Source organism: Acromyrmex echinatior, chromosome 4, assembly GCF_024713525.1.
Source record: "Acromyrmex echinatior isolate Ae372 chromosome 4, ASM2471352v2, whole genome shotgun sequence".
NCBI classification, from domain to species: domain Eukaryota; kingdom Metazoa; phylum Arthropoda; class Insecta; order Hymenoptera; family Formicidae; genus Acromyrmex; species Acromyrmex echinatior.
In genome coordinates, this window is record NC_141855.1 from 7,652,161 (window position 1) to 7,669,358 (window position 17,198).

The 17,198-nt window shown below is 28.0% G+C and overlaps 1 protein-coding gene and 1 long non-coding RNA gene across 2 annotated transcripts; both read left to right on the forward strand.

The window, feature by feature from the left end:
• Positions 1-125: 125 nt before the first annotated feature.
• LOC105152472 (insulin-degrading enzyme) lies at positions 126-11,509 on the forward strand. Its single transcript, XM_011066802.2, has 14 exons — positions 126-365; positions 2,170-2,366; positions 2,844-3,344; positions 3,435-3,631; positions 4,031-4,282; positions 4,410-4,796; positions 5,223-5,332; positions 5,668-5,812; positions 6,099-6,209; positions 6,279-6,405; positions 6,556-6,762; positions 7,632-7,924; positions 8,604-8,810; positions 8,992-11,509. Exons 2-14 carry the CDS (start codon positions 2,207-2,209, stop codon positions 9,217-9,219), a joined length of 2,925 nt encoding a protein of 974 aa, XP_011065104.1. The 5' UTR covers positions 126-365; positions 2,170-2,206; the 3' UTR covers positions 9,220-11,509.
• A 3,546-nt stretch (positions 11,510-15,055) lies between these two features.
• On the forward strand, positions 15,056-16,278 carry LOC147909905 (uncharacterized). Its single transcript, XR_015544977.1, has 2 exons — positions 15,056-15,433; positions 15,929-16,278. It is a non-coding gene; the product is annotated as an uncharacterized LOC147909905 (long non-coding RNA).
• Positions 16,279-17,198: the final 920 nt, after the last annotated feature.

Here is a 17,198-nt window from a genome sequence, read left to right on the forward strand (position 1 = left end):
CGTCATGCGCGTTAAAATTCCGTGTGCCGCTCGTGTCCAAACAATCTCGCCTGCTCTTCAGATACCTATGTTTCTTCGCAAAAGCGAGTGCGCTTGTCACTCGTCATCGTCCTACATATACTTGACAAGAACATCGGTCCTGTTTATATCGTGATCAGCCGCGTCATCATATCGAATGTTTACATCAGTCATTAAATCGAAGTGGTTTGATACAATTGGCAATTTTGCAGCTCCCTTGGTGGACGATTTTATGACAATATTGGGAGACTGTCAGGAGTTCCTGATCAAATTTCATTGACGTGTCGACGTACTTATCCTCAACACGACGCCAAGTGACTTTATCACCTTTTTCTTTCTTTTACGAGGTATATAATACAAGATTTTTTTGAGATAATATTGCGCTGTTTTCTCATTATAAGAAGCATCGTGCGAGAGAGAGAGAGAGAGAGAGAGAGAGAGAGAGAGAGAGAGAGAGAGAGTGTTTCCACGTATATAACGTATCTGCTTCTCGAAGCTATCATATAAAATTATATATAATTTATGCAATTATATATGAGTAGTTCTTTTACATTTCTTCAAACTTGTTTTTTTCTAAAAGAAATAATGGGAAAATTGCCCTTGTAATTATTTTTTATGTTTTCTCATTATTTTTATTATATTGTGGCGAATTTATCGCCCCTACTCCAGTTGCAATTTAAATATAAACGACAATTTTTTCTTTTATGTAAAAGAATAGCACATACAAATCCCTCCCCCCCCCCTCCCCGCGCGAAGACTGTTCAGTTGTTCGAGGCAGAAAAAAAAGGACAACACAGAGAGACAAAAGTCACACAGTTATACCGACTAGCGTAAACAGCGGCAGCGAAAGCGAGAATAATCAACGCATTATAAACCGCATTTATTTATCAGAGCATGTGCCTAATAATCTGATCGAGCGCAAGATCATACATGCTGTAATCCGATAGGGAAATAAGATGCAACCGCTACTTTTCGCGAAAAAAAAACTGCTAAACTGCTAGATCGCGTATAATTTTAAACGAAGAATTCAAAACATTCTAGAACAGTCGAGAAACAAATTGTTTTCTCTGGGTATGAGGTCGAATAAGAAAATTGAGAGAGGTGAGTGACACTTCTCCTCTGGAGCTCGGAAATAAAGAAAATAAAGACTTTAATTTTTGAGTAACTGGAGTCGATCAATGGCACTGGCCACATTATAACTATAGTCCAAATTCCATAATATTACCAAAATATTAAACAGTAATTTCACAAAAAAAAACAGAATGTATGGATATATTTTATATTATGTATATGTTCTGAATGTTCATACTACATGTTTATGTATGTTTACATACATATTCGAGCATAAAAAATTTTTTAACGCAATACAATTTTTGTATTTTATTATTTAAATTTGCTACGTACATATAAATATATCGATAATATTAAATAAAGAAAAGTATTACAACCATCAATTAAAATTATTTTCTAATAATATGTTGTTATCAGTTAATTTTTTTTTAATCAATCGGCTTTTTTTTTTATCAATTATCTAAAGCTAAGTTTTCCTTTGTTTCAACTTTGTGTTATTTTCCTACTTGTACGTTTGTCATTTAAACATGATGGAATGAGGAAATAAGAGACAAAGCATACTAGATGTTTTTATTTTGTGCAGTTAGAATATAAATGGAAATTGAAGGAAAACTTGACTTGAAATAAAGAAATTTGAAATAGACAAAACCTAGCTTGAGACTAGAGAAAATATTTTGTCTTAATAATAATAAACTGTGGAAACTTAATTTCATAATCCATGTAAGAGTTTATATACTATTTTGTTACTTATTGTTATTTATATATAGAGCACAGCGGAACTATATTTCGTCCGTTTCTCATGATATTGTTTATGTTTCTGAGCAGCGTATACTGAACATTTAAAAATCATACTTGTGTTCTTAAGAAGTCATGATTATATGAGGTAGTTATAAGTACTACTGCAAAAAGATATTGTTTGTTGCCGTTAATTTTCTATTACAAAACATTAAGAGGTCGAAAATAACGGAATAGCTCCGCTCTAGTTAGAATATTTTTCAGCGTCATTGATGCATAGCGATATAATAGATTAACAAATTCATGCATTCTTGAAATTTTTATTTGCATTTTCTTCATGTTTAGAAATCAAATTTCTGAATTTATTGCTCCGGTGACCAATATGTCGACTGAACGTGTGGAAAAGCGATGTGATGATATAATAAAATCACAAAATGATGATCGATTATATAGAGGTTTAGTACTTACTAATAAAATGAAAGTTATTTTAATAAGTGATCCAACAACTGATAAAAGTGCTGCTGCAATGGACATTAATGTTGGTAATTATATTATTTTGCTATTTTGTATATTTCTAGCAATTTTCATAAGAACATTTTTACAAAATCATTTGCACATATTATAAATTATAACAAATACAGGCTGCGGTCGATTTGGACGCTCACGCGCTTTAAGTGCTTGTAATCATCATTCTGTCTTTAGATGTTTTGTCTTTACTCGTTCGTTAGACATAAAATAAAAATAGAAGTATTGAAAAGCGCTGAAAGCCAAATCGATCGCAGCCACATTGAGAAAACCGAACCTCTGCATTCCGTACGATTGTCCTAAGCCTTTAGGCGAGTCAATATTCTGACTTTTTTTTGTCGTCTATGTATATTTTTCTCAACCACTTTATATTGTTAACATTTTTTACTGAATTTAGTTGTATTTTATAATGTAATGGAACTAACATTTACTATTTTTATTAATAATTGTCAAATTATTAGTTTCAAAGTTTAGAGATAAAATATATGTTACAGGCTCTATGTGTGATCCAGATGATCTACCTGGATTAGCGCATTTTTGTGAACATATGTTGTTCCTAGGAACGAAAAAATACCCTCAACAGAATGATTACAATAAATTTCTGTCACAGAATGGTGGTATGAGTAAGGCAATAACACATTTAGATCACACCATCTATTATTTCGATGTAAGTTTCGAGAAATTAAAAGGCGCTTTAGATCGTTTTGCTCAATTTTTCTTGACGCCTCTCTTTACGGAGAATTTGATTGAGCTAGAACTAAATGCCATAAATTCAGAACACGAGAAAAATTTAGCGGATGATTCGCAGCGAGTTAATCATTTAATAAAGTCATCTGCGAACTCACATCATCCGTTTTCAAAATTCTCCACAGGAAATAGAGAATCATTAGACACAATACCGAAACAAAAGGGTATTAATGTTCGAAATAAACTATTAGAGTTTTATGAAAAATATTATTCTGCAAACATTATGTCACTGTCTGTTCTTGGCAAAGGTACGACGATAATTTATTGAATCTATTTATGTTTACAACATCTGAAAACATTTACTATATATTATATTAACAAATAAATTTTCTATTTAGAGAGTTTAGATGAACTCGAAAATATGGTAGTGGATCTATTTTGTGAGGTACGAAATAAGGAAATTCAAGTTCCAACATGGCCTGAACATCCATTTAAGGATGAACATTTTCGCACTATGTGGTACATTGTTCCGAAAACGTATATAAGAAGTTTAAACATTGAGTTTCCTTTACCAGACATGCATCGACAGTCTTCGGTAATATAATAAATTTTTCTTTTAACTTTGATACTTTAAATGAATATTATATCTTATTGTTAGTTCTTTTTTAAGTATTATTACAAAAAAAAACACTAAAACGAGATTAGTTATTTTCCATAATTTTTTGGTTGAATACGAATCCGCTTTTTAAATTGTTCTCATTATAATTTTAAGAAATTGACAGTTAAAGTAGCAAAAAAGAACTATTTTTAGATATTTTGTTATATTATAACTACGATATGTGATGTGCTAGTATAATTTCAAAATCGGATTCGTGTTTAGTTCTAACGGGAATGAGCTGCTTCGTTTCACGCGTGCATGCGTGCGTGATGTGTGTGCGTGCGTGTTGTATACGTATGTATTTTTTTTACATTTATTGTTAATTTGTTAATATAGCCTGAACATTACGTTTCTTATTTGCTTCAACATGAAAGAAAAGGTTCATTATTATCAGTTTTGAGAGCTAAGAAATGGGGTAACTACCTAAAATCCACACAACGTGCACAATCCGCCAGAGGTTTCAGTATTTTCAATATTTTTATCGATTTAACCAAAAAAGGTATTAAGCATATCGAAGATATTATTCTACTAGTGTTTCAGTATATCAATATGCTTAAGTTGGAAGAACCAAGCAAATGGATTTACGATGTAATTGACAAAATAAATTATAATTTTATGTAGAATGTTCGAAAATTATGCTATCGTAATTTACCAGACATTTTACTTCAATATCGTATATTAAATATGAAATAATAAGTATTTTGTACATTTGCAGGAATATAGAGATATTGACAATATAAAGTTTTATTTTAAAGAAAAGTCTTCGCCTCGTACTCATGTTAAATTTACGGTTCGAGCATTGCAAGAATTTCCCATGAATGAAATTTTGTGCGCGTGTGTTAATCCTGAATGGCGGCCGGACTTAATAAAAAAAATAATAGGATATTTGACCCCACAAAATGTTAGGATTTACATAACTGCAAAAGAATATGAAAATATAGCTGATGAAATTGAAAGTTGGTATGGCACTAAGTATAAGAAAGTGAAGGTATCCAAGAAAATAATGGACATGTGGAACTCCCCTGGTTTTAACGACGACCTGAAATTGCCTCCCAAGAATGAATTTATAGCAACTATATTTGATATCAAGCCACAAATTAACGTAATTAAAAATATTATTTTTCGTAATATTAATTCTTGATCACATTGTGAATCTCCATGAAGCGTAAACTATAATCGTGAAATTTGATATGAAATAGAATTTAATTAATGTTAGAGTAACTTAAAATAAATTCTAAAATAAATTTTTTTTTGTATAGTTTTGATGTAATAATCATGTGTGAAGTGTGTTTGAATATATATTTCTGTACTGATTTTACAGAAGTATATGCTGATATTCAGTTTACACAACAGAAGATTAGTTTACACAATAGAAAGCTAAGAGATCGTGATATAAATAAAATAAGATGCAATAATTTTGGCTTTGACTTGTTTTTGTACATGAAATGGTCCTTTGATCTATTTTATGCTATCTCATTATGTATATATTTGCATATCATTGCATATACTAACAAGTGAAATTTTACAGGTTGTAAAGTTTCCCATTATTTTGAAGGATACATCATTTGTAAAACTTTGGTATAAAAAGGACGATGAATTTCTTGTGCCTAAAGCAAAAATGATCTTCGATTTTTTTATGTATGTATCAAATGATTGTGAAAGATATGTTGCTGCTCTAATCGAATGTATAATACTGAAATATTTTTAAATGTAATTTTGAAATATTCTGGCAACTTAAATGATTTTTACTATTAATTCACAATATGATGATATTAGTAGATATTAATGTGCATCCCAAATAATATTAATAAGTTGGTTATTACTGAAACTATTTAAAAAAAATAAACTTAATTTTGCAATTATTCTTAAAATATTGTTATTTAAAGATGAGAATGAAATATAATATAATCTCTTATAACAAAAAAATATTTTCTATAATTATGCACAATGTTTGTTTTGTCTTTAATTTATAGCCCATTTGCCCATGTGGATCCCCTTAGTTGCAATTTCACTTATATGTTTATTAATCTGTTTCGTGAATCTCTTAACGAATATACATATGCTGCTAATTTAGCTGGTTTACAATGGGAACTTAACAGTTTTAAATATGGAATAACAGTGAGTACATATATAATAATAATAAAATATAATAATATAATATGTATATTATTTAAATAAATTTGAATATTTATTCGAATAAATTATTGTTCAATTTGTTATTAACATAATAATGTTAAAACAAATGCTATTTCACATATATACATAAATTGCTTATTCATAAATCGTTTATTTCTAATCTGTTATTCGTAAAATGTGCTCAATTCTATTCCTATGTAATAATGTTTATCAACTGTTTTATAAAAATATATTCATAATTTAAAAGAAATATCAATTCTTTTTATAGCTCTCTATAGATGGTTATGATGACAAACAACATGTGCTGTTAGAAAAAATCATGGATCGAATGATAAATTTTGAAGTTGATCCGAAGAGATTTGAAATCCTAAAGAAAAAAGTACGTACAATAAATATAATCAATATTTTTAATTTAATTAAGTAACATATTTATGTAAAATTATTACAGTATATCTGGAAATTGACATCTGAAGGTTTAACTTTTAAACTGCTTCATGAACATGCTATCAATTATCTTGTAAACCTATTAGAAGGGCAACAATGGCTCCGGGAAGAATTACTGGAAGCTACTACCTGTAAGCATATAAGAGAACTTGTGCTTTTTGTAAAAAAATTTTTTTTCTCGCTCTTTTCTACATTTCTTTTAGTTCTTAGCATAATTATGTATTAATGACATAATTAATATTTCTAATTTATTTATGATTATATTATTTATTCTATGATAGATTTAGATGTCAGGGGATTCAAGCGACATATATTACAGCTATTCAATAAGATGCACATCCAGTGCTTAATATATGGTAATGTGACTGAAATGGAAGCTATAGATATACTTGAACTAATTGAGTTTAAGTTGATGACTGGAGTGCCCAACATAATACCCTTGTTAGAACAGAAATTAGAATTGTCCCGTGAAATTAAACTAGAAAATGGTAAAAACATATAACATGATCAAATTTCATTTATGATAATTTCAAAAAATTAATATGCTTATGCCGATTGCACTAACGTTACTTCAATTTTTTCGCGGAATAAAAAGGAGATCGAACTCAAAAATTTAAAGTGACCTTAAAATACGGCTTCGAAAAATGTACATCGAGAATATTAAAGGAAAAGTTGAAAATATTGTCTAAACTACATGATAATATGCACGGATTACACATATACATATATTTTATTTTTGTTCCGGAAATTCAAATTTATATAAAATGTTATTCTATTTGATTAAAATGTGAATAGATCAATAAGCTCAATATTTCAAATACCTGATACACGAACTGCTGATAAAATCTTCTAGTTCACAATTTTCTAGTTCTAGTTTTCTCCGACAGATTTACTCGGATCTGTTCTTCCATAAAATGATTTGAAGCTTGAATCGACCAACTTTTTCACGACCGATTGCTTGAATTTGGTCTCCTTTCTACTCCATGGATTTTTTTAAAGCCGAGAGAGAAGTAGAGAGGAACAGAGTTTTAAGTTCCTTATTTAGAGTTAAAGTAACATTAGTACAATTGGCCGTTAAAGAATTTCAACATAAAAAATTTTATTATTTCTATTTTCTAATAGTTTCATCAAATGCTAGGTTATTGTAGAAAAAATTTAAAAATATGAAAATGAACAACCTAATCTATTTTAACATAAAAAAGAAATATGTGAAAGTAACAGAAAATTATTTGTTATTGAAGTCATTTTTTTATCTATAATAAAATTTTTATCTTAGAAATTAGATAATATCTTAAGTTAATATTGTTTATGATGTAGTATGCAACAATTTGTAACAATATGTAATATGTGTTTACAGGTTGCCACTTTCTGTTTGAAGTAAAAAATGATTTATATAAAAGTTCTTGTACAATAGTATATTATCCAACTGGTTTACAATCAATAGAATCGAATATGCTCTTAGAGCTCTTAGCACAAATTATTGCGGAACCTTGCTTTAATACTTTAAAAACTAAGGAACAATTAGATTATATAGTATTAAGTGATATACATAGATCGAATAAAGCACAAGGCTTGCGAATCATTGTACAAAGTGATAAACACCCGCAATATGTCGAAAAACGAATCAATTTATTTTTACACTCCATGTTGGTAAGTATAATAATATCTTATATGATAAAAGATAGTATGTTGGAATCCACTTATGTTCTTGTTAACCGTTTATGTTGAATTTTTTAACATATTCGAGTGTTAATTTAACATAATGATTATGTTATTTAAAAAATTTGTGTTAAATTGATATTCAATGTTTTTTAGTACCAAAATAATTTATGAGATAATTTATGAATAAGTGAAAAAGCAATATAAAAACAAACATGTGTTTTAAAACGTAAATCCCAAGATTGAAATACTTGTTAATTTAATATATTATAAATGTCAATTATATTTAAAAAAATATGCTTTTGTTTACAAATTGTGTCAGTATTAAGTTTATAAGTAAATTTTTTGTGATCGTTTTTTAATGGATAATATCCGTGTTATTTTCTAACATATTCATCTTATGTTAAATAGTCATAAAGATTCTGAGTGACTGTTTGGGACATATAACAAGTATTATATTTGATAATCTATTTGATTCATAAATTTCCCAACAGTGCAAAATAATAGTAAAAGTACATATTAATGCATTGATTAATGGAACTACATTTTCTTTTCTTAAATTTATCACATAATATCTTAATAATATTATAATCAATTATATTACTTTTTTTTTATGTGATAATACAAGGCTGTATTTTTATTAAAGTTAATATTACTAATTACATTCCAGAATCACATATCTACTATGACAGAAGAGCAATTTGAAGAAAATAAGAAAGCTTTAGCTGTACGTTTGGGAAAACCAAACAGGTTGTCTGCAAGGTGTATTTTATACTGGAATGAGATTATAAACCAACAATGTAACTTCGATCGAGTCAATATTGAAGCGGCTTACTTAAAGACGATATCACAGCAGCAATTACTTAATTTCTTTAAAGTAATCAATTTATTCTTATATACAAAATATGTTATTTAATGTTATTCCGAAAGGAAAATGTTTTATCGTAAAAATAGAAAATATAAAATATTTTTTTTATGAGATATAATTTTTGAGAGAAGAGTAACTTTAGTAGTTGAAAAATTATAATAATATAATACATCTATCATATAAAATCTAGGAAAATGTACATAGTAAGGATCGATGTAAATTGTCGGTACATCTGATATCCACGGTGTCATCGAAAAAGAGCTCACCTGAGAACACAATTGAAAAAACTGTCGATTTATCAACTGATGAAGAAGTTAAGAAAATTGACAATATTTTATCATTTAGAAATAGTCAATTTTTGTGTCCTCTAATTAATCCGTTTGAAGACTATTTTCTCAGGAAACGTTCTAAGTTATAAAAAACGTGACAAGGTAATAGTGAATTATGCGAATGAATTTACTTACATATAATTTTAGAAAAAATTTGACGCATTATTTTAGAAAAATTAATAAATCATTTGCCGTATTTAAGATGATTCTTAAATAAACTTACACAGCACCGAGTTTTCAGAAATATCTCAGAAATAATTTTCTACAATGGAAATTCAACAAAAAAAAAAAAGAATTCAAAATCAGAGCAATTGAGAGTTGGAGTGGTAATTAGTACGCAAAATTAATTCTTGAACTCTTCCCAAATAATCTTTGAACATTTCGATTCTCTTTAGAGTCTTCTTCAGAAATACAAGCATAAAAAACCGCAATAATCACTCGGTAACATCCGGAACAATTGGTCGAATTAATTGGTATGGTAAATTTTATTTCTTCCCCTTACGGTTACACAAACAGAACATGAAATTAAAGAACTTTATTGGCATAAAGTTTATCCAAGGTAATATTAAATCTGGTTATATAAGCATTTCTAGTAGATTCCTAAATAAAAATGTATATATATGGTTGGATTCCTAGATAAAAATGTTGTCTTTTTACATCCGTAATTCCAAATACGTTAGGTATTGCAAGAAAATTACAACACATAAAGTTTGCTGATTTTTATCAGGAAATAACATAATCCGGTTTATGTAAATATTTTTGTGTTTAAATTAGTGACAACTTCTTATGGATTTCCCATTAAAAGACGGATCTGTAATTGCATGAAAATTTATACTCAATTGAAAACAGAAAATAAACGGATTTATCCTGAATTATCTGGAATTTTAAATATGCATCGGACAAAATAGGATTTACAGACAAGAGTTGACATGACACTTATCTGGAACTCCAAATGTATTTTAGATATAATAGGATTTCCAATGGAAGAAATTACATTTAACCAGATGTCTAAATTCATATACGACATGCTTAGAATTTTTAGCAGGGAAATGATTGATACAATTTAAATAATAAGTATGACATGTCAATCATTGAAGTAAATATTAAAAGAAGGAGCAAACGTCGATATATAAATTGTTACAAGGAATTACATGAATCAACTAAATAAAATAAAATATTTTATGTTTTTCTGTAATTAAGTGTGATGTAAACCTTCAGTGTCTCTCTGAATGCAAATTGAGACTGTTTTCTTGCATAAAGATATGAAGACATTCTGATATAAGTCGCTTATTAAGAAAACGTTCTTCATTGACTACGACATTTTCCCAATCGAAGTCATTTTCAAAATTAATTTCATGTTCTGTAATCCTAAGGGGAAGAAATAAAATTTACTATATTAAGTAATTCGATGTTCTGGATGATTATTAGTAAATATTGCGGTTTTTTATGCTTGTATTTCTGAAGGGGACTCTAAAGAGATTCGAAACATTCAAAGATTATTGGAATAAAGATTCAAGAATTAATTACCACGCCGACTCTCAATCGCTCTAATTTTGGATTCTTTTTTTGATCTATGAAGTATTTCATATTTTACAATTTTTATGAAAAGTAAAACATTTCATAAAATATTTTTACATTACTAAAACAGCTCTGAAATAACAAAATGTCGGTGATTCTTGCATATGAAATCTTGTTGGAAAGTTGTTGAACAATTACAGAAAGAATCTGCAATTTTTTGAAATATTATCAAAAAGATTTTTCTAGTATTTAGCTATTTCTAGTACTTAAAAAAATGATATTTAAATATATGTATATTTAATTGTGTTTATCTAAATAATATTTAAATTTACTATGTTGGCATAATAAATTTAAGTATTGTTAAGTAACAATTAAACATTTATGAAATTGAGCACATGCATTGAATTTATATATCATAAACACATCCCAAATTACACAATTAAAGAATTCTGAGCTCTTTTTTAAATGCAACAAGAATTCTTTTCAGAAAGACAATTTTTGATAGTAAATTCATTGCATGAATACACATTTATTTAAATAAATGTTTAAAAGAAGAAATATATAAAAACTGTGTATACATATAAATATATATACATTATTTACACGTGCACATGCGCGCATGCGCGTATAGTCTTTATATTTCTAGTTTTAAAAATAATTAATTTAGTGTATTCTAAAATAAAAAATTAATTAATTAGATAAAAATAACTAGATGTTCAACAAAATTTCAACATCAAAGAGTTTACCATTTATTATTGAAAATTATTTTTAGATAATAAAATTTAGAAAATTCGCTGCTATAACATATAAATGATTTATACATAAACTGTGTATAATTTAATGTAAAATTACTTATATTGAAATTTTTATAAATTAAATATAGCACATATTTCTTGAATCATATTATTTTCCATTTCCTTTTATATTTTTTGTGTAATATATAATCTACAAACATATACATTTTTTTATCTCTTGCATGGAATATAAGATCTCTAATGAAGTTTCTGTAACAATGGATTTTTTCCGGAATTAAATTGTTAGCTTAATGTTCAATTTCCAAGCTGGGGGATCCATGTACAGGGTGGGGCAATAACTCTGTCCAATATTTCAGAATATTTCCGCTATTTTTAGAAATACAAAATAATATAATTATTGAAGTTATATAGCATTTCTTTTTCAAAATCGTCTCTCTCTTCGACTTTATTCGTTTCACTACTCCCATTAGTATCATACTCTTAGTCATGTCACTGCTCTCATTTCGTTATTTTTGCATATAAGCTTATGTTTTGCTCTGATAAACTAATTTTCGATGATTTTTTGGATCTCTGCTTTTGATTACTCAGCATTTTTTTATCCTAACTTCTATAAAATAAATTTATTTTTTAAACATGTTAGTATACTAATGTACATATGTGTACGTACGTAATATTTTTTTATACTTTCCAAATATTAATATTATTGGTGCTAAATATTTATTTTAAGTGACACCTCCCCGATTTCCATGTTCTTTAGATATGTTGTGAGGGAGAGTGTTCTGAGTGATTCCCCGCAAGAATTAAATTGGGGTCGGCATTGGATTAGGAGATATAATAAATTAAAATTCTATAATATGTAGAGTAACATTGATGTAACATTGATATAAGAGGTATATTACGAATAGTAAAATTTGTATATGCCGTACTAATCTCTTAACCTTCCGAGGACCGGCATGTTTTTGATCGACTTTTTAATTTTAGGGAGAACTTTTTTGTTAATGTCATGGGGTTGAGTGACAAAAACGATATATCACAAAAAACGATATATCAGAAGGGAATAGTTGCATAGTCCTTTTCTTAGCAAGATTTAAACATGACTGTGTTGGTCTTCTTCTTTAATTGATTTTTATACACACACACACACACATATATATATATATATATATGTGTATATGTATATGTATATGTATACATATATTTATCTACATATACACATACATATGTAAATCTATCAATTAAGAAAATATATGTGTATATGTGTATGTTCGCGCACACATTCATGAATTCTTTTTTTAAGCAGCATACAGATTCATTTATTTATATAAATAAATAATATTAATAGTTATGCAAGGGAATACAATAATAAGTAAATAAATCTTTTATATTTGAATCTTGTTTCTTTTTATCTTTTTTACAAACTTATATATTCATTATATACAAACTATAAACTACATATATCGTTTTCAGTTTCTTTTTTTTAACATTAAATTTAACATTTAATTTAAAAGAATAATAATTGTTCCTTTTTCATAGCATATTAAGTTTTAGGGTGAAAGAATTATATTTGCAATTATATCAGATCAATGAAGATTTACATACCTTTTTCCTTTTTTGTTAATTATTATTCTTTATTTAAGAAAACAACTATAAAAAATTAACTTTTGATTAATTGATGACTTTTGATAGTTGCATGATTTGTGATTAAATTATTTTGAATAGGAAAATATTAAACATATAAAACCTCTACACAGAATATCCCAAAATTCGTGACTCAAAATAATATAGTAAGATAGTTCTCGAAAAATTAAATAAAAATATTATTTGTTTTTTTTATTTAAAGCAGTATTTTTTGAGATGATAAAGGTTTATAAATATGACCATTACAGATTAAGACTACGATCTATTTGATGCTACAAATGCTTCGAAGTATTTGATTCCAATCAAAAAATGCTTCCAAGCATTTGTAGTATTAAATGAATCCACTCTATGTATTTTAGATGGCCGCATGTCTATGTCTCGCATGTGCGGTATTATTAGTGGTGAGCGCGTCCTTCAGCGTGTTCACTTATACCCATCGCCTAAATTATATAATTGGCCATATTTAAATATCTTAAAAAATATTGCTTAAAATAAAAATTTACGAATAACTATTTTTTACTTATTATATAATTTTTCGAAAAATTTTTTCTATAGTATTTCGAGTCGCGAATTTTGAGACATCCTATATAATGATATTTATAAATTATTATCACTTAATATTTTGTGTGATAATTAATAATAATTTATACCTGAATTTTTTTCTCGTTTGCGCTTCTTATTGGAGATTTTCAACGATTTTGGATTTCTCTCTGAATCTGTTTATTGATTTTTATTCAATGCTTTTGGCATGGAAGAAACAGTATTATTAGAATTCAATACATCTGATTTTCTCGAATCTTGTAACAATTTTTCTCATACGGTAATAGTATTGATATTTTTAATATTTACTACAAAATAAAATATAACGATTTATAGAAAATTTCTCACATTTATAATGAAAGATATTATATCAAATAAAAAATAAAATATGGTGTGCTCTTAAAATAATAATTTTTTTATATTTTGTATGTTACAATATCTTATTTTTACACATGTATATTATTTCTATTAAGGGGAATTTAATTAGAGAGGATTTTTTTGTTTTTTCTTCTCCAGAAGATGCTTTCTCTTCTTTGTTAATTTTTTCTGTTAAAATGTCATTAAATCATGGATCCTTTACAATCTTCCATCCGAGTGATCTTGATCTTAAGAAGATCAAGGTCATTGACTTTCTCTGTCGCTCGTTATTCATTAAAAAGTTATTAATGAAAAGTTTTTATGAATAATATGACTTCCACGCGAAGCGACTCTCACCCCACCTCCTCCCCTGTTTGGGGATGCACTTCCACACGACCCATTAAATGATGTATTGTAATGAATAAAATGTAATACATTCTTCATGTTGAAATGTATATTATATTGAAAAAATGTCCCATTCATAAAGACATTTTCGGAAAAGATTGATGATCTTGACTTCCTTAAGAGTCAAGATCACGGTCAAGATCACTCGGAAATCATTTGAGACTGGTTGGTAAAGGAGAAGTTTTACCATTTTTTTCTCTCCTATCTGCAATCTAGGTTTTTTGTCCAACCCAAGATTTTTTATTATTTCAGACTTAAAAAAAAATTCAGCGTTACTTTCCAATATCTCTATTAAATTATTAAACAATTCAAAAATTATTAAATTTTTGAACTTAAATGTGAAAATTTTTTATTTAAAGGAAATTAATATTTGAACAAAAATGAGGATAAAATTTGAGAGAAAATTATACATTTGTGCAAAAAAAATTCAAATTGCAGTAAAGTTTTATCAGAGGTGCGATACATTAGTTTAAATGATCTTTTATTAAAAAACACGAACATTAAAATTTTACGATCTTTAAACATTAAATCAGGTTGTATATATACTGTGGTTACGCGAAAGCCGATAGTATGTCATTTTCAAAACGCTTTTAAGGTTTAAGAGGGCGTCTTAGTCGGACTTTCGAGATTTAACGCGAATAAAGGCGCTCTAGGCACGCACTTAAAATTATCTCGGACGTTAAAATTATAACAAATTAGTCGTCGGCGCGGCTGTACGACGTCGTTACACCGGCCTGCCTGCCTGTCATTATTCTCCCTTTCATCGTTTAGTCGCCGCTTAAGTTTTGTGCTCGCCACTAAGGACGGACGCGCTTTCCTCTTGTCAGTGGCCGACCTGCATCCAAATGATTTTCAGAGTGCATTGCAAGCGTGTACAGTCGCCTTGAGCCGCGGAAAGATCGGTGCCGACTGTAAAATCAGACTATGTCATTTAACTCTTAACTACTTTGTGCTGAAATAATGTTACATATTTGTGTGATCTTATGGATCGGGATTTCGCTGAATCCGTTAAGATTTAATGTGCCTACGAATAAACAGCGAGACTTTTTTGCGGGCGTTGCAGACGTTGATTCGTTATACTTCATTGAAGGTAAAATCGTGAAATATGTTAAGGATATTATGTGTTTTATAAGTTTAAACGTCATAAAATTTGCATTAATAAATGAGTTGCACTTTTGGCAATTAGTTAACCTTTTTGATAACTTTACATAGAAGTAATGCAAAATTCTGTTGTAAATGTCTTTCTTAATATAACACAGATCTATACAATATTTTCTTTAACTGACGATTTATGCAGTATATAAGTTTTATTTTTGCTAAGCCGAGAGAAGTTGGAACACGCGATTGTATATCATGAATTGCACAATGGTGACATACTTTAATTCCTTTTTGTAATAGACTGATTACGAAAATATATTTTTCGTTATAATAAAAAAATTTAATAATATATTAAAGTTTTTAGATTTTATTCTTATATTTTGATAAATAGTAAGTATCTTAAAATATCTTATCTCTCCACTATTATTATTTGTTTATAATAGATTTGATCTAAATTTACGAAGCAACAATCATCGTGTTATTGCAGGATATGGCGAAACTAGTTGTATCAGTGTGGTCTCTTGTTACCGCAACAGAGATCGTTAGAACGAAACGACTAAATTGGCCAGCTACCGTTTGGAGATTTCCTCAATCATCTCATCAACCGTCATCATCAAGCTTGCTCGTACTCTCATGGACCAGATCAATTCTACGCGATCTCATCGAGTTGCCGCGTTAAGGACTAAATTACGTTGTGAAGTGCAATTTTTAATATACAATTGTTTGTTCTAACTTTTCTAAGTCTAACAAAAAAAGTACTGTGCAGAACATCAAAAATGTAAAAAATTTTTAGAGTACCAAACACATGTACAAAAATATATTTAATTGATAAAATAACTGCATATCTTTTTAAATACTTTAATTATTTTTATTAAATTACTAATTAAATGTTATCTTATTCTATAAACAGATATTCTATAATAGATATAAATTTAATTAACATTTGACTGTATTATTCATATTTATAAAGATTTTATTATTCTTAAATTGTTATTTGTTTGTGTAAAAATTGCAATTTTGTTTATTCAATTAAGAATAATTTTACTAAGTATTTAAGACATTAAAGAAACAATATAAATTATATTATTTAAAAAAACGATAAAATGTTAAAATAAGAAATTATTAGGCTCAATGTCAAAATATTTGAAACCAGCTGGGGTAGTCTTCTTTCAGTTTCTTTCTTAAGCTACATTATAATTTTTTATATTAGAATATTGTCACTCGTTCAATTTTTTTATGTGACAAATACGGTAAATCAGACATCAGATTTACTTTATGAAACTTTCGTAAATTCCAAACGATTTCGAAATATCATCGCCGAACGTTCGACTTTTATGAATAGCAAGATGATTTCGTGTTTGAAACGGGCAGCTCTCGCTCATTAATCTAATCGATAAAATCGCAAAGTAATCGATAGCCGCTCACAGTCACGCCGCAATCGCGGACTCTAATACACACAAACTTTAAGCGTAAGTAACTGTTACTTATGGTGTCGCTTACAACCAGTGGCGTAGAGGATGTGGTCTTGATTGCGTCTTTTCCATATATAGAATGATTCGAAAGGCAAGATCAACTAGCAAGGTTATTAACAACGTGCATAAAATCATGTATTGACTTTTCGATGGTGTGTTCTAATTTCACTAACAATATACACTAATCAAAGAATTTGAGAGAAATTATTACTTACTGTCTCTTATAAATAAAATAATTTAAATGCACGTAAATTATATTTTTTATCCAAGGACGAAGAACATCTT

What these genes read in the sequence shown, in the direction of transcription:
- LOC105152472 (XM_011066802.2), top strand. Translation starts at nt 2,207, where the DNA reads ATGTCGACTGAACGTGTGGAAAAGCGATGTGATGATATAATAAAATCA. An exon ending in TTGAAATCCTAAAGAAAAAA is followed by an intron (nt 6,210 to 6,278) that starts GTACGTACAATA and finishes AAATTATTACAG; the next exon opens with TATATCTGGAAATTGACATC. An exon ending in AATTACTTAATTTCTTTAAA is followed by an intron (nt 8,811 to 8,991) that starts GTAATCAATTTA and finishes TATAAAATCTAG; the next exon opens with GAAAATGTACATAGTAAGGA.